The sequence below is a fragment of the Triticum dicoccoides genome, chromosome 1A (assembly GCF_002162155.2).
Source record: "Triticum dicoccoides isolate Atlit2015 ecotype Zavitan chromosome 1A, WEW_v2.0, whole genome shotgun sequence".
Lineage (NCBI taxonomy): Eukaryota > Viridiplantae > Streptophyta > Magnoliopsida > Poales > Poaceae > Triticum > Triticum dicoccoides.
In genome coordinates, this window is record NC_041380.1 from 364,847,184 (window position 1) to 364,872,890 (window position 25,707).

At 46.5% G+C, this 25,707-nt stretch overlaps 1 protein-coding gene across 1 annotated transcript; it reads right to left on the reverse strand.

The window, feature by feature from the left end:
* Window positions 1-9,394: 9,394 nt before the first annotated feature.
* LOC119273317 (TOM1-like protein 1) lies at window positions 9,395-12,991 on the reverse strand. The gene is made up of 4 exons (XM_037554517.1): window positions 12,807-12,991; window positions 11,563-12,120; window positions 10,973-11,236; window positions 9,395-10,116 (listed from the first exon to the last, which is right to left on the reverse strand). Exons 2-4 carry the CDS (start codon window positions 12,079-12,081, stop codon window positions 9,706-9,708), a joined length of 1,194 nt encoding a protein of 397 aa, XP_037410414.1. The 5' UTR covers window positions 12,082-12,120; window positions 12,807-12,991; the 3' UTR covers window positions 9,395-9,705.
* Between the last annotated feature and the right edge of the window lie 12,716 nt (window positions 12,992-25,707).

Below are 25,707 nucleotides of genomic sequence, written 5' to 3' on the forward strand. Positions count from 1 at the left end.
TCCAAGACATCTCTATACACAATGTTCTTGGTGCTTTTACCCGTTTGATCTATTTATTTATTTGACTTTGCCAGAACCCGAGTTGTCTGCCTTGAAACACCCCTTGATAGTGCAACATAGAGCTGGCCGTGCGAGAATACATGCTCCGGAAGGTAAATGCCAACAGTTGGGATGGTTTGCCCCTGGGCTTTGTTATGGTCATTGCAAAACTCAAACGAATAGGGAATTGCTTTGTCTTCAACTTGAAAGGAAGTGAAATATCCTCCGAGGGTGCTATCGGGATCCTAGGGATGAACACTCTCTTTCCAGCATGTTGTCCACCAACAATCTCGGCGTCGATTGCGTTATTTCGGAAAGCTCTAATCATCAATCTCGTTCCATTGCAAAGTCCGTTATTAGGATCAAGATTCCAGAGCAGAATGACAGGACAGTTGACTTTTACTTTTAAAATATGGGGAGGCAAGCCATTCGGAGTGAGGTTGTTCAAATAGTCAATTGGGTAGTTATTGCGTGTATCATCATCGACGGAATCAAAGCTATAGTATACCTTATCTTGGCCGGGGAACCTGTCAATCATCTTTGCATTTAGGTCGTCCACGTGCTCATTCTTGGTAGAAATAATAGCATGTGTGCTCATGTAGGCACCGGATGAAGCATTCTCATGAAGAGATGGGAACACATGTTCAATAAGCTTCATGACGGGTGCGTCACCAGGTGTGTAACCAATCACAATGTCATCAGGCAGACGCACATAATCATCACCGATCGTCTCCTCCATTCCATTGCCAATTCTCAAGAGGTATTTAGAGAACCACGGGTCAGTCTGTGCTCTCATGTTACGTGTGAGGCGTATTATTCTAATTTTCTCTCATAGATATGATCTTTGGAGAGTGATGTCAGTGATCTGTGCTCTTGTCCCACGCGGGACCACGGGAAGGACCTGCCTAAAATCCCCTCCAAACACAACAACCTTACCACTAAATGGCATAGCACATCCCATGATATCCTGCAGTGACCTATCCAGTGCCTCAACTGCTCGACGCTTCGTCATGGCAACCTCATCCCAGATTATGAGAGATGCTCTCCGAAGCAACTCTGCAGTACCACTCTACTTGGTGAAGCTGCAGATGTTATTATCCATGAGCTTAAATGGAATTTTGAACCTGGAGTGGGCAGTACGTCCACTGGGCATGATTGATGCGGCTATTCTGGATGTCGCAGTTGCAATAGCTATTAACCAATGAACGCACTTTAGCAAGAAGCGCCTTGTAGAGATAAGTCTTCCTCATGCCACCAGGACCATCAACAAAGAGAACATGTTTCCTGTTGTTCACCACGTGATCCAAGATTTCCTCAAACCCAGCTCTCTGCTCAATGTTCAGGGATGTATACAGATCCAGATGCTCTTGATCCACACCGTCTGACAACTCCTCTCGAACTTCCCTTACGACGTCGCCGGAACCATCACCGGTCTCAACCAGCTCCGGAAGGTCATAGCTTTTAATATCTTTGCCCATCGAATGAACCAAATCCCAGATGTCTCTAAGGACCATCTGTTCCAGTTCAGCCTGGTTGGACTGGGTATGACGGTAATCCTCAGACATTGACTCCAAATGCTTCTCCCACAAAACACGGATGTTGGTCGCCTCGCAATACACAAGAATAGTTGCAAAAAGCCTTCTTAGAGCATATGGCATCTGGAAAGTAGCAGACTCAATCAAGTAGTCGTCAAGAGATTTGTCGGTCTCTATTAGGCCCATGAGCTCACACGCTTCCCTGAAGGTCGAGCAAAGCCATCCATTTACGGTTCTCAAATCCTCATATGAAGTGGCACCTCTTATATGATTTAGAAGCACTCTCAGGAAGTACCTCTCACCATCAGCAGGGTGTGCATAAACAATCCTTCCAACTTGTCCCCGACCCCTTTGGCTTCTTTTCTGCCACTTTTTCTTACCTTTAATCCATCAACAGATGCAACCTTCTTGTGTGCTCGGGCCATGCGCTGCTTCTGGTTGTACTCCGCTCTCTTCTCATCGGACATTTGTGCATACCAATTTTTACCACTTTTTGGTTTTTCACCATCTTGATTAACAACTGAGTTGGTTATGTTGCTCAATGGAGATCTGGCACATCGAGTGATGAAGAAGAATGTGCCTGGTTTGCAGTCTCATGAGTAGGTGTATTCGTCGGATCTTTAAATGGGGAACGATCCCCTGATCATAACGCATGCGGACGATGATTCCTCATCTGTGGCATGTTAAAAAAATGGGGAACATCCTACATCAGTAGGATGACAAAAACGATGCTACAAAGGCATATTATGAGTTGTTATGCAGATTTGTCATGCAATATTCAGGGATGCTGATGATGCGGCTATTCCGGATGTCGCAGTTGCAATAGCTATTTTCCCCAATGAACGCACTTTAGCAAGAAGCGCCTTGTAGAGATAAGTCTTCCCCGTGCCACCAGGACCATCAATAAAGAAAACATGTTTCCTGTTGTTCACCACGTGATCCAAGATTTCCTCAAACCCAGCTCTCTGCTCAATGTTCAGGGATGTATATAGATCCAGATGCTTTTGATCCACACCGTCTAACAACTCCTCTTGAACTTCCCTTAGGACGTCGTCGGAACCATCACCGGTCTCAACCAGCTCCGGAAGGTCATAGCTTTTAATATCTTTGCCCATCGAATGAACCAAATCCCGGATGTCTCTAAGGACCATCTGTTCCAGTTCAGCCTGGTTGGACTGGGTACGACGATAATCCTCAGACATTGACTCCAAATGCTTCTCCCACAATGCACGGATGTTGGTCGCCTCGCAATACACAAGAATAGTTGCAAAAAACCTTCTTAGAGCATATGGCATCTGGAAAGTAGCAGACTCAGTCAAGCAGTCGTCAAGAGATTTGTCAGTCTCTATTAGGCCCATGAGCTCACACGCTTCCCTAAAGGTCGAGCAAAGCCATCCATTTATGGTTCTCAAATCCTCATATGAAGTGGCACCTCTTATATGATTTAGAAGCACTCTCAGGAAGTACCTCTCACCATCAGCAGGGTGTGCATAAACAATCCTTCCAACTTGTCCCCAACCCCTTTGGCTACTTTTCTGCCACTTTTTCTTACCTTTAATCCATCAACAGATGCAACCTTCTTGTGTGCTCGGGCCATGCGCCGCTTCTGGTTGTACTCCGCTCTCTTCTCATCGGACATTCGTGCATACCAATTTTTACCACTTTTTGGTTTTTCACCATCTTGATTAACAACTGAGTTGGTTATGTTGCTCAATGGAGTTCGTGGCACATCGAGTGATGAAGAAGAATGTGTCTGGTTTGTAGTCTCATGAGTAGGTGTATTCGTCGGATCTTTAAATGGGGAACGATCCCCTGATCGTAACGCATGCGGACGATGATTCCTCATCTGTGGCATGTTAAAAAAATGGGGAACATCCTACATCAGTAGGATGACAAAAATGATGCTATAGAGGCATATTATGAGTTGTTATGCAGATTTGTCATGCAATATTCATGCAATTTTGAGAAGCTCAATATTCTTAAATGTTGCAAACAAAGTAAGCACAAACTCAAGTAAATATGAATATGTGACGAAAAGGACCTTAGATGTTGTAGATGCCGATGAGTGCCAATGTTCTGAACCTGTAGAAATAAAGTATGCATTGTTAGGGAGGAGGCAAAAAAAGAAGATATAAATTATTCTTAGTGAGATTGCCTAAATGCCTTATATCATTGGAGAACCTGGACTGTTGGTTTTCTGCATGCTGTCTACAGAGGCATATTATGAGTTGTTATGCAGATTTGTCATGCAATATTCGTTCAATATTGAGAAGCTCAATTCTGCACATCATCGGGGAACCTGGACCTGAGTAAGCATCTTCAGAACATCAATCAAATGAAAGGCATGGGCAATTTTAAAAAATTTAAAAAATACAATGATAGGCGTGGGAAATTTACTTTTCTTACAGAGCAGGCATTTTAAAAAAATCATGTACATTTAGAACCAATGATGGTATTTTCTTTTTATCTGCGAATGAGCGATCTGATGATGTAGCTTGTAGCATCACTCAAAGTCTATCCAAAAAATGGAGGAACAATAATGAACAAACCAACAAACATCATGTGCTTCTGAAGGGTTATACGTGTGCAGCTATACTTATTCCGGAGGTGCATTTGGCAAGGTGTCTAGGGAGCCAGCTGCAGTAGCAAGTCTATAAGCAGGACCAAAAAGAATTTGTGCCTGGTTGGTTATGAATCTGCGAGGAAAAGATGAGTTGGGTTTTTATGTTTCCTGATAGTTTTCCAACCTGGATTAATAGTGGAGTTATTTGAGACATTAAAAATTGATGCAATTAAAGGGAAACTATGACATAGTTCTGGATAAAAACATATGATAGGGGCAAGCTTAGTTCAATCCATAAGGATCATTCATCGAACAACAAATCCAAGTTAAATACAATGATAGGCTCTGAAGCGGAGGTGGATACAAATTAAGGTTAAATTGCAACGATAGTCTATAACAATAAAAAAAGAAAAGGATCAAAGAAACAAATATGAGACTGATTGAATGCCAACCATCCTCGATACGCCTTTCAAATTATTCACAAAACAAAATTATTCAACAAAACGATTCTAAGAAAATCAAGAAATCAATATAGCTTCTGAATATGCACGACCATGGTTTCAATAGAGAACATATATTGTTAACCTATTATGCTATTTGGATGCATCAGAATTCTTCTGAACAGAAGTTAGAGTAGTACATATCCGTGTTCCAATTCAGCTCATTTAAAAAAGAAAAAGGCCAAGGTGCGACGAGGGCGACCTGCTGCGAAGGGCGTGGGGCAAAGGAGGCTCCGGCTCCAGGGGCGAACTGCGGACAAGGGACTGCGGCCAAGGGCGGTGGCGACCCGCGGCGGCGCGACCTGCGGCGGGTGCTGGCGGCTCCGACGCGACCCGCAGCGGATCCAGCTTTGGGCGGGTTCGTCGGCGTCGTCGGCGCGACATGCGGCGGCTCCAGACCGGCGGCGGCTCGGCGAAGGGCGCGGGGCGGGGCGGCTCCGGCGGCGACCTGCGGCGGCTCGGGGAAGGGCGCAGGCTCCGGTGGCTCCGGCGGCGACCTGGCGCGGGGCGGCGAACGGCGCGGGAGGAGGAGGGGACGAGAGGTCGGGGGCGAGAGGGGGTCGTGCGGGTCGTGCGGACGGTTTGGTTCTTTTTTTTAACAGCGAGGAGGGCTGGATTAATGATAGATGGTTTGTTGCCTTACTGCCTGGTTTGCAGCGTTAAACACCGAAGAATTAAGGACCATTAAATGTTGATGATGGATGGTTGTGATTGTCTGGTTCTCCGCCCTCTCTTCTTTTTATAGGGGTAGTAGATAAGTGTGCTTTTCACTTTTTGAGAAACACAATTGTGCTTCCGCGAGAAACACAGCTACAATTGTGCTTCATGAGGAGAGTTGTAGTTTTCATTTTTTTGAAAAATACAACTGTGGGAAGCAAAAAGTACAATTGTGTTTTTCATTTTTCGCAAAGCACATATGTACTTCATGACAAGCACCGTTGTTCCTTTTCGTGAACTATGTTGTTCGCTTTTGAGAAGTACAACCGTACTTTACTTTCCAAAAAGTACAGTTGTCATACTAAAGCACAGTTGTGCTTTTTCGTAAACCACAACCGTGTTGTGCTTCATCGTGAAGCATGTTTTTATTTTTCACACGGTGTGCTTCACATGAGAAAAAAGAGTAAAGAAGACAAAAACCTAAAAAAGACCATGCAAAATCAAAAAACTCAAGAAAAAACGAAAAAATACCTAACACATGTGCAAAAAAAACTTCTCCATGGGTGCATTCAGCTTGTGACACATGGCGGCGGCTGAACGCACCACCACATGTCGCAGGGTGCACTCCCGAGTGACCGCTCGAGATCACCCACGAAGGGGTACCTCCAATTTTTTTTGGACCAATCTAGCTGACGGCCGGGCGCCAGGTACCGCTCGTGAGCGGCCGGCCCCTGTCCGAGACGTCTAGTCACTGCCGCATATAAAAACAACAAAATTATAGTAATCCAAAAGTGCTAAAAAACACTGTTAATTAATCACTTTATGTGGTCTTTTTTCTCTGTGATAGATGTTCGTTCCTGGTGCATTATTTTTTGGTTTTTAAAATTATAAAAGACATATCTTTTAAACCGCGTGTCGAAATTCAGATCCGTTTTCATGATTGAAACCCTTGCGACGAGCTCTTCAAAAGTAGATCCCGCATGGGGATGTTTCGACGAACTAGTCTTCCTGCCAACTAAACATTAATGTGTGTGCAATTAGACTATATTGCCGCGCCAACTGAGCATATGTGTGTGTGCCAATAGTCCTGCCAACTAGATACTCATGTGTGTGCAGCTAGACTACATTGCCGCGCCAACTGAGCATATGTGTGTGCTAAATAGTCTTGTCAACTAAATATTAATGTGTGTGCAACTAGACTACATTACCGCTCCAACTGAGAATATATGTGTGTAACTAGACATGCCAACTAAATATCAATGTGTGTGCAACTAGACTAAATTGTCGCGTCAATTGCGTATATGTGCGTGCAACTAGTGTCCTACCAACTAGACATCAATGTGTGTGCAATTAGACTAAATAAAAGCCAACTGAGTATATGATTGTGCAACTAGTCTTCCTGTCAACTAAACATCAATGTATGTGTAACTAGACTACATTACAAGCCAACTAAACAATGTGTGTGCAACTAGACTACATTACAAGCCAACTGAACATATGTGTGTGCAACTAGTTCTTTTACCAACTAAATATCAATGTGTGTGCAATTAGACTATATTATAAGCCAACTACCTAACGGTTGATGTGCATGTGTAACTTTCCCCCGTACCCGTGGATGTGTAGTTTCATTGCTAGCATCCCTTTCCACCCACCCCAATTAGTGAGATGTGCATCTTAAGGGTCTCACCTGTAGACAACTTTTCTGCACCCTCATGGTCCATGGATGTGCATTTTTTCATCATTCAACAAATCCATGTTAGTGAGATGTGCAACTTTATCTGTTGCCCTGGCCAACTGCCTAGCAGATTCTCTACAACTAGTTCTATTGTCCCTGTCAACTACTTCCAATAACCGTGTCCAACTAAAAATAACTATGTGTGTAACTAGAACTGCTATAGATGCCAACAAAAAATGATCGTCGTGTGTGCAATTTTCCAATGACCGTGCCCAATTGAAAACAACTATGTGTGCAAGTAGAACTACTATAGATGCCAACCAAAAATGAACCATGTGTGTGCAACTTTCCAATGATCGTGTCCAAATAAAAACAAATATGTGTGCAACTAAAACTACTATAGATGCCAACAAAAAATGATCACCGTGTGTGTAACTTTCTAATGACCGTATCTAATTGAAAACAATTATATGCGTAATATCTAGAGTACTATAGATGCCAACAAAAAATGATCGCTGTGTGTGCAACTTTTCAATGATCATATCCAATTGAGAACAAATATGTGTGCAATTAAAACTACTGTAGATGCCAAAAAAATGATCACTGTGTGTGTAACTTCCCAATAATCGTGTCCAACCAAAAACAATTATGTGTGCAACTAAAACTACTATAGATGTCAACAAAAAATGATTGCCATGTGTGCAATTTTTCAATGATAGAACTCAACTGAGAACAACTGTATGTGCAACTATAACTATTATAGTAATGATCATCTCTGACGAAAACAACTATGCACAACAAGAATTACTATAAATGCAAAAAAAAAAATGAACGCCCTGTGTATTCAGTTCAATGTATTCCGTTCCACTTTCACCACTGTAGGAAAAAGGTTCAGTGTTGTGCAACTTTCTAATTGTCGTATCCAACTGAGAACTTCTATGTGTGCAACTACAACCACTGCGAATGCCAACTAAGAATGTGAAGATCAATATATCTGAAAAAGTGATACAATAGTTTTGATCCACTGTCAAGCCATTGGATTGATCTATCTACGCATCATAAGTTACAATAGCACCAAAATGAGCTATGCAACAAAAACTCCCCCGCGATGAATCCGACGTTATGTTTGCTCTTGAATGCTCCCACATACTGATGCACTGTTCAGATTGACGGACCCAAAGCAAAGTTGGAGGATAAGTATGTAGTGCGTTTGGAGGATAAGTCACTAAGCAAGAAATATTTACGAAGGAGGCTTCCAGCACTTCTCATTTCTCTCTCTATTTGGAGGATTAGGATCATCAGTAAGAGAAAGAATGAAGAAAAGGATCCGCTTTGCAGATCGTGGGCTCGACCGCAATGGCAGCCTCGTGTCGGTCGGGACTGGGTAAAGCGCTGGTAGCGTGCAATCAACCAGCGGGAGAGAGGCCGCTCGGTATGCAACAGAGGGCGGCGCGATGGCCAGAGAACAGAGGCAAACGGCGGCGGGGATCTGTTGCAACGAGCACTTGTTCCCGTTCTCCCCGCCACTGCCCTCCTCCCTCTCCGCCTCCGGCCCCTTCCTCTCTCCACCCTCCCCCTCCCCCTTTGCCTTCCCCCACCCCCATGACCTCGACCTCTACCTCCCTCTCGACCATGCCACTTCGATCTGGTGATCTGCGATGTCGGGGGAGGAGGGGCCGCAGGCCGCAGCTAGTCATAGCATCACCAGCAGCAGGGGCTGGAGGCCGACGGCGAGGAGCACCACCACCAGGAGCAGCACGGCGACCTCCCCGGTGCAGCCACCTCCTTCCCCTCCTGGACCTCCTGCTACGGATCTCCACCGAGCAGCCAGATTCCAGCAGATGCGGCAGTGGCCACCCACCGAGTGGATGGATCCGAGGCGGACAGGTGGTCAGCGGCGTCGATGGTGATGCGGACGGTGGGGGTCGATAATGGAAGACGCTGGATGTGGAGGAGGAGCTGCGCATGTAAGAGGCGAGGTTGGAGACCGCGCTTGGGAACGCGCCCCGACCAGGTGGCACCTGGCCACGCGGGCGACGATACTAGCCAGATCGGGCGGCCAGGAACCGGCCGCTCGTTCTGTCCAAACAGTGCGTATGCACTTTTTAGATTTTAGGATTTTTTTTCTAGGGAAAGGTTTTTGTTTTTGAGTGAAAAGTACACTCCAGTTAGTCGTCCCCTGACAACCTAATCTCTATGGGCCAGAGCCAATGATCAGCGTGACGACCCGTTGGCGTTGTAAGTGTGCGTGCCAAGGAGGGCTCAGCTATTCCTGGCCTGTAAGCGAGCAACTGCGTCATGTTATAACCTGTCGATTTTGAACATTAATGAAGATAAGCACATTTCTGCCTTTCGTTCGTCGCTGAATTCTTTCAGTCTTCAAAATAACTTGGGTGACAAAACATATAGATTTCAAAAATCGTGATGAACGAGCAGACCCCGTCTTATATACTTATATACTTACCCATGCGATGTACAAACTTATATACTTACCCATGCGATGCATGAGAGCAGCCCCAGCATTTCAATAATTTGGCTCGCATAACAATCACAGAAAGAAAAGGAGTCCCACATGAAACTCAATGCGACGTTAAACATCTACCACTGTGCAGCAATCCCCGGGATACAGGAGAAGATAGACGCGCAAGCACAAACCTGTATCATGGTTTGGAAATGCACTGAGCACGCAACACCTTTATGACAAGTTTCAGCCGGACAGATATCTATACCCGTTGATCATAAGCCGATGAAATCGTCCTTCTGCTCCTTCCGGGGAGTCCTTTCCTGCTGGGAGGCGGTGCCGGCTTTCTTACCAAAGATCATGTCGTCGAGATCCTGAAGCAAGTCATCCCCGCCGCTAGAGCGACCACCGGACCCAGCTGATTTCCTCGAGGGGGTGTCTTTGCCAACAGCGCGTGGGGATTCCTCAGGCTCCACCGTGACTGGAATCATCGCTGGTTCTGGCTCAGGCTCTGCGACGATGGGCTCCTTGAGGTCTTCGTACTTGGACAGAACTTTCTGGAGTTCATCGTGGATACTCAGTGCCTCGAAGAGTTGAGCCTCATTATCACCTGCAGTTTCAACGATTCTCCGGATCGTGTATTGACACTGTTGGCATTGCTGGACCAGGGTGGTAGTCAAGTCATCCTGCATGTATGTGAGGTGCAGTAGAGAATCAGGACACGGAGTTGATGATAGCATCGTACTAGTATAATATTGAATCAGATATCTGAATAAACAGATAAAAATAATAGATGAAGTTCTTTTGCAAACTGTCAGTTAACTACTCTCTCCGTCCCAAAATAAGTGTCTCAGCATTGAACTAACTTCAGTACAAAGTTGTACTAATCTCGAGACACTTATTTTGAGACGGAGGGAGTACTTACTTACAGATACTGCTCTGCGCCGAGACTGTGATAAGGTAATAAGGGATAACAGGTTGATTGGCCAGGGCCATTGTTGCAGTATACTAAAAAGACCATTAAATGTAACAAATGCTAGCAACCAATATGTAATTTCCTTAACATATACTACCTCCGTCCGGGTTTATTAGGCCCCCTTGCATTTTGGGTCTAAGTTTGACCATGTATTTAACTAAAAATATATAAAGTATATGCTACCCGAAATATATTGTTGAATTTATATTTGAAAGAGGTTTTCTATGATATAGTTTTCATGACATATAGTTTATATTATATCAGTTAAATACATGGTCAAACTTTGGCTCAAAATGAAAGGGGACCTCATAAACCCGGACAGAGGGAGTAGTCATGTACTCCCTCCGTTCCAAAATAGATGACCCAACTTTGTACTAAATTAGTACAAAGTTGGGTCATCTATTTTGGAACGGAGGGAGTATAAAGATAACAAAACTTCAACCCTGCCTTTTGAGATGCCGACATCACAGACTGCACATTGCCTATATCACAGATTCCAAGCTGAACAACATGAACTACTCACATAAGCGGGAGTTTCTAATTGACCGGCAAAAGAAAAGACTAACCTCTAGAGCCTCTTTTTGTGGAGATGATGATAGCACTGTGGAAAGAAGTTCAACGCTATTACGAGCCACCTCAAAAGCCTCGTCGACTTGTACAGAAGGGGCAGCACGAACTGGAGCAAAACTTTCATCTGGAATTTCTTGATACCCGTCCTGTGCTGCATCAGAATATGGTTCAGCTGCAGGTACTGAACGGGGAGGAGTAAATATTGGCGCAAGGCTCTCATCATCGCGGCCAGGGAAGCGAATTCCCCTAGACCTTAAGCTCTGCAACGAAAACCAAATGTCAACTGAAATCCACATGTTTAACAGCGCTAGTTGACCAGAAGCAATGATATAAGTTTCAGGCACAACACTGTGCTATGGATGCAGTGTAAACTGCACAAAAGAAATGTTTATGAAAATGCATCCTAATTATCCCTCCTGTTAACATAAGTAACTTAATATCTCATTATCCACAATTAACCAAAGTTCAAAAGGAACGAAATAAGCTCTCTCAGATTCTTGGCAGATCAGCAGTAAAGCACTGTGTTCTGGTTAATTAGCCAGTTTAACAAGAGAGCATTCCATGTATGATGATCATCAATAAGTACCTTGTAAGTTTCTTCATACACAGGAAGGTAGCGGAGCTCTTCTCCTGACTCTCCCCATGCTTCAATAAGCATGAGCGCCTTGTTTCTGTTGTTGACTATAGTCTGTGGGTCATCAATAAGCTTCACCATTTCATCAAGGACCCGCTCCGCAGCAATCTCGGAGAAAGCCTTCTCGCAGTTCTTGACAATGGTCTCGAGGAGGACAAGAGCCAGATACTGCACCCTCGGGCTCTTGAGCATGATTCGCCTCTTGATGGCGCGGATGAGCTCGACGCTGTTGACCCTCTCGGTGTTGGCCATATCGCATATCTCAAGATTGGTAGCCCAATCGGGGCCGTCCATGGTCTCCAAGGTGGCCTCGTCAACAATCTTGTCGGCCATGTTCTGGCCTTGGAAAAACTCCTTCATCTTGAAACTCATGCTAGTGACGCCGGTGGACATCTTGCGGCTGACTTCCGCGCCGCTGATCTTGAGGCGCTCGCCCAGGGCGTTAACTTTGTCCATGAGATTGTCGCTCATCTTGCTACAGTGATCCGGCAGTCGATACCTGCCGTGGTTCTGCAGGCAAGTAAAGTGCAACGTTAGGAGACAAGGACAATATAACATAGCAAAGAAAGAAATCGGGCACCAAAATTGCAATTCACTATCAGCCAAGAAGGGGGATCCAAGCAGCCCAGAACATGAACAGCTGCCAGTAGTAGATTGCGGGTGGGAGGTTATCGGAAGCTGAACAACCTACCTATGTTCTTGAGCATATCTGACAGAAACTAGAACCGGTCCTTGTGATGCTACAGCTAGGGTTTCTTGCTTGTTGCCCAGAAAAAAAGGGCGGGCGACGCAACTTGCAGGGCCATTTCTTGGCCGTGGAGATTGAACTGAACTGATAAAGTATCGCGTAGATGGATTGCTACACAAGTTGACAGGACAGGTAGTAGTCTTTATTTATGTACTTAGTTTTTTTTTTTTGCACGATTGATTTACAAGAGAAGGGAACACATCGCAAGAAAAGAAACGGAAATCGGGGGACGGTGATGGTTTGATCGTGTTTAGACGAGCAGCATACGATGGACAATTTTGAGTTGGATATGGGGATTGGGGGCGGGGGCGGGGGCGGCGGCGGCGGCAGTGTTAGTAGCAGGGAAGCAAGCAAGAAGAAGAGTAGGCGGGCTGAGAAGGGTGGAGAAACCAGCAGCCCGAAGCGAAGAGCGACGACGGCGGTGACAGAGATCGGGGTCGGGGCTCACCTTGTTCCCACTCCGTCAGCGGCTCCCTCCTCTCCTTCTTCCCCGTCCCCGGCTCAGGCAGGCGCAGAGTAGGCGAGTCGTCTGCTGCGGCTGCCAAGGCCAAGGGCGTGATGGATGGATTTCGGGTCTCAGGATGGAATGGATTCCACCTTGGAGCTCCTTCCGTCCCCACTTCTCCTTTTTCCCTCTTCTACTACCTTTTTTTTTAGATTGCTGTTTTCCCTCTTCTACTTTTCGCCTTCCTGTGGGTGGAAGGAATGGTGCAAACCCAGTTGGACAGGCAAAGGTCACGTACGCTAACCTATTAGAGCAGCAATTAGTAACATCGTGTGGTCATCATTTGATTATCCTTCATTATCTACTAAAAATTGCTTCACAGACGATTGTTCCCGCATGATAAGGTAGCAGTACGGGATCGATCTATGCTCTCTGAAGTAGTAGCTATTACAGATCCAGTACAAGGGAGCGGCGCTCGAATGGGGAACGAAGAACTAGGGTTCGAGAGGGAGAGAAGGAGGTAGGTAGCCGCCGCCGGTTCGTTGATCCACTGGATGCCGATGTCGTCTCGCCTCCTCCTTCAAGTAGCTGCGCCAGTGGGCTTCAGTTAGCCCACGTGGGCCCGAAGACGCGCGGGTTGGGCTTCCTGGGCCTTGACGACCGTGGCGCGTGGGTGACGTGGTCGCTGTCGTTGCTGACTCGTGGCCTTGGTGGGTCAGGGGCGTTGACATCCCCCTCTTCTTGAGTAGAGGCTTGACCCCAAGCCTCAGCTAGCGGGAAGCGCTCCTGGAGACTGGCCTTGTCCTCCCACGTGTCGCCCAGCACCTCCGAATTGGACCAACGTACGCGAACCTGTTCGCGCATCTTGCCCTTCGAGAGCCTCCATCTTGACTGAAGAATGGCTACAGGAACTGCAAGTTCGTCAGCACACTAAGGCAATTGAGATTCGACCATCATACCCGAGTGCAGCACGCGGCGTAGCAGAGAAACGTGAAACACTGGGTGAATCGTTGCTTGTGGAGGGAGCTGAAGCTTGTACGCGACGTCATTGCTCTTGGCAATGATCGGAAACGGGCCGTAGTACTTGTACGCCAGCTTGTGATTTGCTCTTGGCGCGACGGAGGTTTGGATGTAGGGTTGCAGCTGCAGGAACACTTGATCACCAACTTTGAATGTACGAAACGAGCGCTTCTTATCTGCCTGACTCTTCATCACCTGCCTTGCTCTGTTCAGATGTTGCTGCAACAGTTCTTGCACGGTATCCCTTTCCTCGATCCACGCCTTGAGTGCTGGCACCGAACAGGTGTTCTCGGCTGTGATCCCCCAGTGCCTCGGCTCGTACCCAAACATGGCTTTGAATGGCGTCATCCCTATAGCCGAGTGATGAGAGTTGTTGTACCAGAATTGAGCTAGCGGAATCCAGAAACTCCACCGTCTTGGGCATGCTTGTGTGAAACATCGTAAGAACGTTTCCACACACTGATTAACCCGTTCGGTTTGGCCATCTGTCTGCGGGTGATTGGTTGTACTGAGCCTGAGCTGAGTGCCTGCGGCCTTGAACAACTCCTGCCAAAAATGACTGGTGAAAACTGGGTCACGATCTGACACAATAGCTCCTGGAAGGCCATGAACCTTGTAAACTTGTTGGATGAAGAGCTGGGCCACCGATGCTGCTGTATAAGGATGGGCTAGGGGCAAAAAGTAGCTGAATTTGGTCCTTTTATCGACGATCACCAACAGGCAGTTGAAACGGCTAGATTGGGGAAGACCCTCCACGAAATCCATGGAGATCATGTCCCAGGGCTTGGTAGGGATTGGCAAGGGCAACAAGAGCCCAGGTGAAGCCGCTCTGTCTAGTTTGGCTTGCTGACACACTGCACAGCACTGCACATAATGTTTAACTTGTATCTTCATCTTGGGCCACGCGAAAAGATGTCTGATACGTCTGTAAGTCACCGGAAACCCTGAGTGACCCCCGACTGGGCTATCATGGAAAGCTTGCATGATTCGCTGTTGTATTTGCGTTCCTCCTCCCAGCCAAATTCTTCCTCTGAACCGAATAATACCTTGTTGTAGCTGAAACCTGCCCTTGGGATCATCGCGCACGGCTAATTGTTCCAAAAGTTTCTGAGCATGGGGGTTGCTGTTATAGCTGCTGAGCACGTCTTCCAGCCAACTGGGTTGACACGATGTGACCAAGGCAAGAACTTCTGTTTGGTTGGCGCGCGATAACGCATCGGCGCCGTTGTTTTCAGCTCCTTTCTTGTACTTAATGTGATACCTGAGACCCAGAAGCTTGGTAAAAGCTTTCTGCTGCCATGGGGTATTCAGTCACTGTTCTTCTAAGTGTGTGAGACTTTTCTGGTCGGTGTAGATGATGAACTCCGTGTTGGGGAACGTAGCAGAAATTCAAAAAATTTCCTACGTAACACCAAGATCTATCTATGGAGAGACCAGCAACGAGTAGAAAGGGGAGTGCATCTACATACCCTTGTAGATCGCTAAGCGGAAGCGTTCAAGTGAACGGGGTTGATGGAGTCGTACTTGTCGTGATTCAAATCACCGATGATCAAGTGCCGAACGGACGGCACCTCCGCGTTCAACACACGTACAGCCCGGTGACGTCTCCCACGCCTTGATCCAGCAAGGAGGGAGGGAGAGGTTGAGGAAGACTCCATCCAACAGCAGCACAACGGCGTGGTGGTGATGGAGGAGCGTGGCAATCCCGCAGGGCTTCGCCAAGCACCACAGGAGAGGAGAAGAACTTGGGAGAGAGGGAGGGGCTGCACCAAAGGCATAAGGTGTGTTTGGGAGGCCCTCCTACCCCACTATATATAGGGATCCCAAGGGGGGGGTGCGCCAGCCCCTAGGAGATCCAATCTCCAAGGGGGCGGCGGCCAGGGGAGGAGTCCTCCCCCCCCCCTCAAGGCACCTAGGAGGTGCCTTCCCCTGCTGGGACTCTTCCTTTAGGGTTTCCCCAGGCGCATGGGCCTCTTGGGGCTGGTGCCCTTGGCCCATGTAGGCCAAGGCGCACCCCCTACAGCCCATGTGGCCCCCCGGGGCAGGTGGCCCCACCCGGTGGGCCCCCGGGACCCTTCCGGTGGTCCCGGTACAATACCGATGACCCCGAAACTTGTCCCGATGGCCGAAACAGGACTTCCTATATATAAATCTTTACCTCCGGACCATTCCGGAACTCCTCGTGACGTCCGGGATCTCATCCGGGACTCCGAACAACATTCGGTAACCATATACAAGCTTCCTTTATAACCCTAGCGTCATCGAACCTTAAGTGTGTAGACCCTACGGGTTCGGGAGACATGCAGACATGACCGAGACGTTCTCCGGTCAATAACCAACAGTGGGATCTGGATACCCATGTTGGCTCCCATATGTTCCACGATGATCTCATCGGATGAACCACGATGTCAAGGACTCAATCGATCCCGTATACAATTCCCTTTGTCTAGCGGTATTTTACTTGCCCGAGATTCGATCGTCGGTATACCGATACCTTGTTCAATCTCGTTACCGGCAAGTCACTTTACTCGTTCCGTAACACATCATCCCGTGATCAACTCCTTGGTCACATTGCGCATATGATGATGTCCTACCGAGTGGGCCCAGAGACACCTCTCCGTTTACACGGAGTGACAAATCCCAGTCTCGATCCGCATAAAACAATAGATACTTTCGGAGATACCTGTAGTGCACCTTTATAGTCACCCAGTTACGTTGTGACGTTTGATACACCCAAAGCACTCCTACGGTATCCAGGAGTTACACGATCTCATGGTCAAAGGAAGAGATACTTGACATTGGCAAAGCTCTAGCAAACGAACTACACGATCTTTGTGCTATGCTTAGGATTGGGTCTTGTCCATCACATCATTCTCCTAATGATGTGATCCCGTTATCAACGACATCCAATGTCCATAGCCAGGAAACCATGACTATCTGTTGATCACAACGAGCTAGTCAACTAGAGGCTCACTAGGGACATATTGTGGTCTATGTATTCACACGTGTATTATGATTTCCGGATAATACAGTTATAGCATGAATAAAAGACATTTATCATGAACATTGAAATATAATAATACTTTTATTATTGCCTCTAGGGCATATTTCCAACAGTCTCCCACTTGCACTAGAGTCAATAATCTAGTTCACATCGCCATGTGATTAACACTCACAGGTCACATCGCCATGTGACTAATACCCAAGAGTTTACTAGAGTCAGTAGTCTAGTTCACATCACTATGTGATTAACACTCAATGAGTTTTATGTTTGATCATGTTGCTTGTGAGAGAGGTTTTAGTCAACAGGTCTGAACCTTTCAGATCCGTGTGTGCTTTACAAATCTCTATGTCATCTCCTAGATGCAGCTACCACGCTCTATTTGGAGCTATTCCAAACAATTGTTCTACTTGGAGCTATTCTAAATTATTGCTCCATTATATGTATCCGGTCTCTCTACTCAGAGCTATCCGGATAAGTGTCAAGCTTGCATCATCGTAACCTTTACGACGAACTCTTTTTCCACCTCCATAATCGAGAAAATTCCTTAGTCCACTAGTTACTAAGGATAACTTTGACCGCTGTCCTGTGAGCCATTCTTGGATCACTCTTGTACCCCTTGACTGACTCATGGCAAGGCACACTTCAGGTGCGGTACACAGCATAGCATACTGAAGAGCCTACGTCTTAAGCATAGGGGACGACCTTCGTCCTTTCTCTCTATTCTGCCGTGGTCGAGCTTTAAGTCTTAACTTCGTACCTTACAACTCAGGCAAGAACTCCTTCTTTGACTGGTCCATCTTGAACACCTTCAAGATCATGTCAAGGTATGTGCTCATTTGAAAGTATTATTAAGCATTTTGATCTATCCTTATAGATCTTGATGCTCAATGTTCAAGTAGCTTAATCCAGGCTTTCCATTGAAAAACACTTTCAAAATAACCCTATATGCTTTCCAGAAATTCTACGTCATTTCTGATCAACAATATGTCAACAACATATACTCATCAGAAATTCTATAGTGCTCCCACTCACTTCTTTGGAAATACAAGTTTCTCGTAAACTTTGTACAAACCCAAAATCTTTGATCATCAAAGCACACATTCCAACTCCGAGATGCTCACTCCAGTCCTTAGAAGGATTGCTGGAGCTTTGCATACTTATTAGCATCTTTTGGGATTGACAAAACCTTCCGGTTGTATCACATACAACCTTTCCTCAAGTATAACGTCGAGGAAACAATGTTTTGACATCCTATCTGCAAGATTTCATCAATCATGCAGTAACTGCTAATCCAATTCCAACAGACTCTTAGCATCGCTACGAGTGAGAAAACCTCACCGTAATCAACTCCTTGAACTTGTCGGAAAATATCTTAACGACAAGTCGAGCTTTCTTAATGGTAATTCTTACCATCATTGTCTGTCTTCCTTTTAAAATCCATCCGTACCCAATGGCCTTACGACTATCAAGTATTTCTTCCAAAGTCATGGATCCGTTCTCGGATTTTATGGCCTCGAGCCATTTATCGGAATCCGGGCCCACCATTGCTTCTCCATAGCTCGTAGGTTCATTGTTGTCCAGCAACATGACTTCCAAGACAGGATTACGTACCACTCTGATGTAGTACGTATCCTTGTCATCCCACGAGGTTTGGTAGTGACTTGATCCGAAGTTTCATGATCAACGTCACAAGCTTCCACTGTAATTGGTGTAGGTGCCACAGGAACAACTTCCTGTGCCCTGCCACACACTAGTTGAAGAGACGGTTCAATAACCTCATCAAGTTTCCACCATCCTCCCACTCAATTCTTTCGAGAGAAACTTTTCCTCGAGAAAGGACCCGATTCAAGAAACAATCCTTTATTGCTTTTGGATCTGAGACAGGAGGTATACCCAACTGTTTTGGGTGTCCTATGAAGATGCATTTATCCGCTTTGGGTTCTAGCTTATCAGCCTGAAACTTTTTCACATAAGCGTCGTAGCCCAAAACTTTTAAGAAACGACAACTTAGGTTTCTCTAAACCATAATTCATACGGTGTCATCTCAACGGAATTACGTGGTACCCTATTAAAGTAAATGTGGTTGTCTCTAATGCCTAACCCATGGACAATAGTGGTAATTCGATAAGAGACAGCATGGTACGCACCATATTCAATAGGGTGCAACTATGATGTTCGGACACACCATCACATTATGGTGTTCCAGGCGGTATTAATTGCGAAACAATTTCCACAATGTCTTAATTGTGTGCCAAAACTCGTAACTCAGATATTCATCTCTATGATCATATCATAGACATTTTATCCTCTTGTCACAATGATCTTTTACTTCACTCTGAAATTACTTGAACCATTCAATAATTCAGACTTGTGTTTCATCAAGTAAATATTCTCAACATCTACTCGAATCATCTGTGAAGTAAGAACATAACGATATTCACTGCATGCCTCAGCACTTATTTGGACTGCACACATCAAAATGTGTTACTTCCAACAAGTTGCTATCTTGTTCCATCTTATTGAAACCGAGGCTTTTCAGTCATCTTGCCTATGTGGTATGATTTGCATATCTCAAGTGATTCAAAATCAAGTGAGTCCGAACGGTCCATTTGCATGGAGTTTCTTCATGCATATACACCAATAGACATGGTTCGCATGTCTCACACTTTTTAAAAAAACGAGTGAGTCCAAAGATCCATCAACATGGAGCTTCTTCATGCGTTTTATACCATTATGACTTACATGGCAGTGCCACAAGTAAGTGGTACTATCATTACTATCTTATATCTTTTGGCATGAAAATATGTATCACTCCGATCGAGATTCAATAAACCATTCAGGTTTAATACTAATCTTGATGGTAGAGGGAGCGTGCGATGTTTGATCATATCAAACTTGGAAACACTTCCAACACATATCGTCAGCTCACCTTTAGCTAGTCTCCGTTTTATTCCGTAGCTTTTATTTCGAGTTACTAACACTTAGCAACCGAACCGGTATCTAATACCCTGGTGCTACTAGGAGTACTAGTAAAGTACACATTAACATAATGTGTATCCAATATACTTTTATCTACCTTGCCAGCCTTCTTATCTACCAAGTATCTAGGGTAATCCTGCTCCAGTGGTTGTTCCCCTTATTACAGAAGAACTTAGTCTCGGGTTTGGGTTCAACCTCGGGTTTCTTCATTGGTGCAGCAGCTGATTTGCCGTTTCATGAAGTATCCCTTCTTTCCCTTGCCCTTCTTGAAACTAGTGGTTTCATCAACCATCAACAATTGATGCTCCTTCTTGATTTCTACTTTCGCGATGTCAAACAACGCGAATACCTCAAGGATCATCATCTCTATCCTTGATATGTTACAGTTCATCACGAAGCTCTAGCAGCTTGGTGGCAATGACTTTGGGGAAACATCACTATCTCATCTGGAAGATCAACTCCCACTCGATTCAAGTGATTGTTGCACTCAGACAATCTGAGCACAAGCTCAACGATTGAGCTTTTCTCCCTTAGTTTGCAGGCTAAGAAAATCGTCGGAGGTTTATACCCCTTGACGTGGGCACGAGCCTGAAATCCCAATTTCAGCCCTCAAAACATCTCATATGTTTCGCGATGTTCCAAAAACATCTTTGGTGCCTCAATTCTAAACCGTTTAACTGAACTATCACGTAGTTATCAGAACGTGTATGTCAGATGTTCGCAACATCCACAGACAACGTTCGAGGTTCAACACACTGAGTAGTGCATTAAGGACATAAGCTTTCTACTGTCCGCATAATTGCTACTTTCAACTTTCAAACTATATTTTCTCTAGGAACATATCTAAAACAGTAGAACTAAAGCGCGAGCTACGACATAATTTGCAAAATCCTTTTGACTATGTTCAGGATAATTAAGTTTATCTTATGAACTCCCACTCAGATAGACATCCCTCTAGTCATCTAAGTGATTACATGATCCGAGTCAACTAGGCCGTGTCCGATCATCACGTGAGACGGACTAGTCATCATCGGTGAACATCTTCATGTTGATCGTATCTACCATACGACTCATGCTCGACCTTTCGGTCTCCGTGTTCCGAGGCCATGTCTGCACATGCTAGGCTCGTCAAGTTAACCCTAAGTGTTTTCGCTGTGTAAAACTGTCTTACACCCGTTGTATGTGAACGTAAGAATCCATCACACCCGATCATCACGTGGTGCTTAGAAGCGACGAACTGTAGCAACGGTGCACAGTTAGGGGAGAACACTTCTTGAAATTTTATAAGGGATCATCTTATTTACTACCGTCGTCCTAAGTAAACAAGATGCATAAACATGATAAACATCACATGCAATCAAATAGAGTAGTGACATGATATGGCCAATATCATATAGCTCCTTTGATCTTCATCTTCGGGGCTCCATGATCATCTTGTCACCGGCATGACACCATGATCTCCATCATCATGATCTCCATCATCGTGTCTTCATGAAGTTGTCACGCCAACGACTACTTCTACTTCTATGACTAACGCGTTTAGCAATAAAGTAAAGTAGTTTACATGGCGTTCTTCAATGACACGCAGGTCATACAAAAAATAAAGACAACTCCTATGGCTCCTGCCGGTTGTCATACTCATCGACATGCAAGTCGTGAATCCTATTACAAGAACATGATCAATCTCATACATCACATATATCATTCATCACATCCTTTTGGCCATATCACATCACATAGCATACCCTGCAAAAACAAGTTAGACGTCCTCTAATTGTTGTTTGCATGTTTTACGTGGCTGCTATGGGTTCTAGCAAGAACGTTTCTTACCTACGCAAAACCACAACGTGATATGCCAATTGCTATTTACCCTTCATAAGTACCCTTTTCATCGAATCCGTTCCGACTAAAGTGGGAGAGACTGGCACCCGCTAGCCACCTTATGCACCAAGTGCATGTCAATCGGTGGAACCTGTCTCACGTAAGAGTACGTGTAAGGTCGGTCCAGGCCGCTTCATCCCACAATACCGTCGAAACAAGATTGGACTAGTAACGGTAAGCATATTGAACAACATCAACGCCCACAACTACTTTGTGTTCTACTCGTGCAAAGAATCTACGCAATAGACCTAGCTCATGATGCCACTGTTGGGGAACGTAGCAGAAATTCAAAAAATTTCCTACGTAACACCAAGATCTATCTATGGAGAGACCAGCAACGAGTAGAAAGGGGAGTGCATCTACATACCCTTGTAGATCGCTAAGCGTAAGCGTTCAAGTGAACGGGGTTGATGGAGTCGTACTCGCCGTGATTCAAATCACCGATGATCAAGTGCCGAACGGACGGCACCTCCGCGTTCAACACACGTACAGCCCGGTGACGTCTCCCACGCCTTGATCCAGCAAGGAGGGAGGGAGAGGTTGAGGAAGACTCCATCCAACAGCAGCACAACGGCGTGGTGGTGATGGAGGAGCGTGGCAATCCCGCAGGGCTTCGCCAAGCACCACAGGAGAGGAGAAGAACTTGGGAGAGAGGGAGGGGCTGCACCAAAGGCATAAGGTGTGTTTGGGAGGCCCTCCTACCCCACTATATATAGGGATCCCAAGGGGGGGTGCGCCAGCCCCTAGGAGATCCAATCTCCAAGGGGCGGCGGCCAAGGGAGGAGTCCTCCCCCCCCCCCAAGGCACCTAGGAGGTGCCTTCCCCTGCTGGGACTCTTCCTTTAGGGTTTCCCCAGGCGCATGGGCCTCTTGGGGCTGGTGCCCTTGGCCCATGTAGGCCAAGGCGCACCCCCTACAGCCCATGTGGCCCCCCGGGGCAGGTGGCCCCACCCGGTGGGCCCCCGGGACCCTTCCGGTGGTCCCGGTACAATACCGATGACCCCGAAACTTGTCCCGATGGCCGAAACAGGACTTCCTATATATAAATCTTTACCTCTGGACCATTCCGGAACTCCTCGTGACGTCCGGGATCTCATCCGGGACTCCGAACAACATTCGGTAACCATATACAAGCTTCCTTTATAACCCTAGCGTCATCGAACCTTAAGTGTGTAGACCCTACGGGTTCGGGAGACATGCAGACATGACCGAGACGTTCTCCGGTCAATAACCAACAGCGGGATCTGGATACCCATGTTGGCTCCCATATGTTCCACGATGATCTCATCGGATGAACCACGATGTCAAGGACTCAATCGATCCCGTATACAATTCCCTTTGTCTAGCGGTATTTTACTTGCCCGAGATTCGATCGTCGGTATACCGATACCTTGTTCAATCTCGTTACCGGCAAGTCACTTTACTCGTTCCGTAACACATCATCTCGTGATCAACTCCTTGGTCACATTGCGCATATGATGATGTCCTACCGAGTGGGCCCAGAGATACCTCTCCGTTTACACGGAGTGACAAATCCCAGTCTCGATCCGCATAAAACAATAGATACTTTCGGAGATACCTGTAGTGCACCTTTATAGTCACCCAGTTACGTTGTGACGTTTGATACACCCAAAGCACTCCTACGGTATCCAGGAGTTACACGATCTCATGGTCAAAGGAAGAGATACTTGACATTGGCAAAGCTCTAGCAAACGAACTACACGATCTTTGTGCTATGCTTAGGATTGGGTCTTGTCCATCACATCATTCTCCTAATGATGTGATCCCGTTATCAACGACATCCAATGTCCATAGCCAGGAAACCATGACTATCTGTTGATCACAACGAGCTAGTCAACTAGAGGCTCACTAGGGACATATTGTGGTCTATGTATTCACACGTGTATTACGATTTCCGGATAATACAGTTATAGCATGAATAAAAGACAATTATCATGAACAAGGAAATATAATAATAATACTTTTATTATTGCCTCTAGGGCATATTTCCAACACTCCGCGTGCTGCAGGTACGGGTGCCATTGGTCCACAGCTACAATGATAGCTAGGTACTCCTTCTCGTAAGTGGACAGGCCTTGATATCTCGGGCTGAGCGCCTTGCTCATGAAGGCGATGGGATGCCCCTGTTGTTGCAGTATTGCTCCTATGCCTCGATTGCACGCGTCTGTTTCCATTGTGAACGGCTGATCAAAATTGGGTAAAGCCAATACCGGAGCTGTGATGAGTTGTTCCTTCAGGACTTGAAAAGCCGTTTCTGTGATAGAAGTCCAGAGAAATGGAGTTCCCTTCTTCAGCAAATCGAACAGTGGTCGCGCTATTACTCCAAAATTGTGGACAAAGCGGCGGTAGTAACCTGCCAGGCCCAAGAAACTGCGGACTTCTTTGACATCCTGTGGGGGGGACCAGTTAACCACTGCAGCTATCTTGGATGGATCTGTGGCTACCCCTTGCGCGCTGATGACGTGGCCCAGATAAGTTACTTTGCTTTGCCCGAACGCACACTTGCTGAGCTTCACCTTCCATTGGTCCTTGCGAAGCAGATCTAGAACTTGCCTCACATGGCCTTTGTGTTCTTCCAAGGTGGCGCTGAAGATTAAAATGTCATCGAAGAAGCATAACACACAGACACGTATAACTGGCTTGAGAGTCGTCGTTAGCCCCTCGATGAAGGTAGGTGGGGCCCCGGCTAGCCCAAAAGACAAAACCTTGAACTCAAAATGGCCCTGATGAGTTGAGAAAGCTGTCTTGTACTCCTTCCCTGGCACGAGTCTGATCTGATGATACCCTGCCCATAAATCGAGCTTGGAAAACCACGCTTCTCCATGCAATTCATCCAGAAGCTCTTCGATAACAGGTACTGGGAACTTTCCGACCATCGTGATTGCGTTTAATTGCCGGTAATCAATACATAGGCGCCAAGTGCCGTCTTTCTTATTGACTAGAATGACCGGCGAGGAAAAGGGACCGTTGCTGCGCTAAATGACACCTGACTTTAAAAGGGCCTCGACCTGCGCTTCTATTTCTATTTTCTGCTCCGGTTTGTAACGGTCCTGCCTGACATTGACTGGCCGCGTTCCTGGGATCAGAGGTATGCGATGATCGCACGCCCTCCTAGGTGGTAGCCCCACTGGCTCCTCAAACACATCCTGGAATTGGTCCAGAACCTCTTGAATGCATGCTGGAGTCTGCTCCAATTCTTCTTGTTGGGAAGCAACCACGCATAGGTGAATGATGTGCGTGATCGACCCATTGCTGCATAGATTTTGTAGCTGCAAACTGTTGATGGTCCGGCAGCTTGTTGAATCCGCGTCGTGCCCCAGGAGACGCAGAGGACCTGCTGGTGTAGGGATCTCGATGAAGCGGGCGCGCCAGTCAACTTGCATCGGACTGTGTTCTTCCAACCAGTCCATCCCCAAAATGACATCGTATGTGCCTAGTGCCAGCACCTTCAGATCCGTGTAAAACTCGTGCCCTTGGGCGTACCATGCGCACCCGGCGCAAATTCAGTGCAGATTAGCTCACCCCCATCCGCGACCCTCACACGGCCGGGTTTGATCAGCGGCTGGACTCCTGAGAGTTGACTTGCGAGGCGCTCGTTGATGAAAGAGTTGGAGCTGCCCGAATCGACCAGCATAAGCACTTCGTGCCCCTGGAGCCATGCTCGAAGTTGAAACGCTTTGGCTGACACGCCTCCTGTTACCGCAGATATTGAAATGGCCATGGCAGTGTCTTGAAATCCTTGCTCCGAACTCACTTGGGTGTCGATGAAGTTATCGAAGCCGAAAAGGTCCAGTAATTCCTCGACGACGTGCAACTGCACCGAAGTGGGACACACATGGTCGTGCCCCCACTTCTCGCCGCACTTGAAACATAGGCCGCGAGCTCGCCTGTATTCTCTCAGTGCCTTGAGCTTGGATGGTTCGGCGCGGGCTACGTCAGTGCCACGACGATCGGTGGCGACCGTGGCTGTAGGGTGACGCAGAGGAGGCGTTGGTAAGGG

What these genes read in the sequence shown, in the direction of transcription:
- LOC119273317 (XM_037554517.1), bottom strand. Translation starts at nt 12,081, where the DNA reads ATGAGCGACAATCTCATGGACAAAGTTAACGCCCTGGGCGAGCGCCTC. An exon ending in TGTATGAAGAAACTTACAAG is followed by an intron (nt 11,237 to 11,562) that starts GTACTTATTGAT and finishes TTTTCGTTGCAG; the next exon opens with AGCTTAAGGTCTAGGGGAAT. An exon ending in CACAAAAAGAGGCTCTAGAG is followed by an intron (nt 10,117 to 10,972) that starts GTTAGTCTTTTC and finishes ACATACATGCAG; the next exon opens with GATGACTTGACTACCACCCT.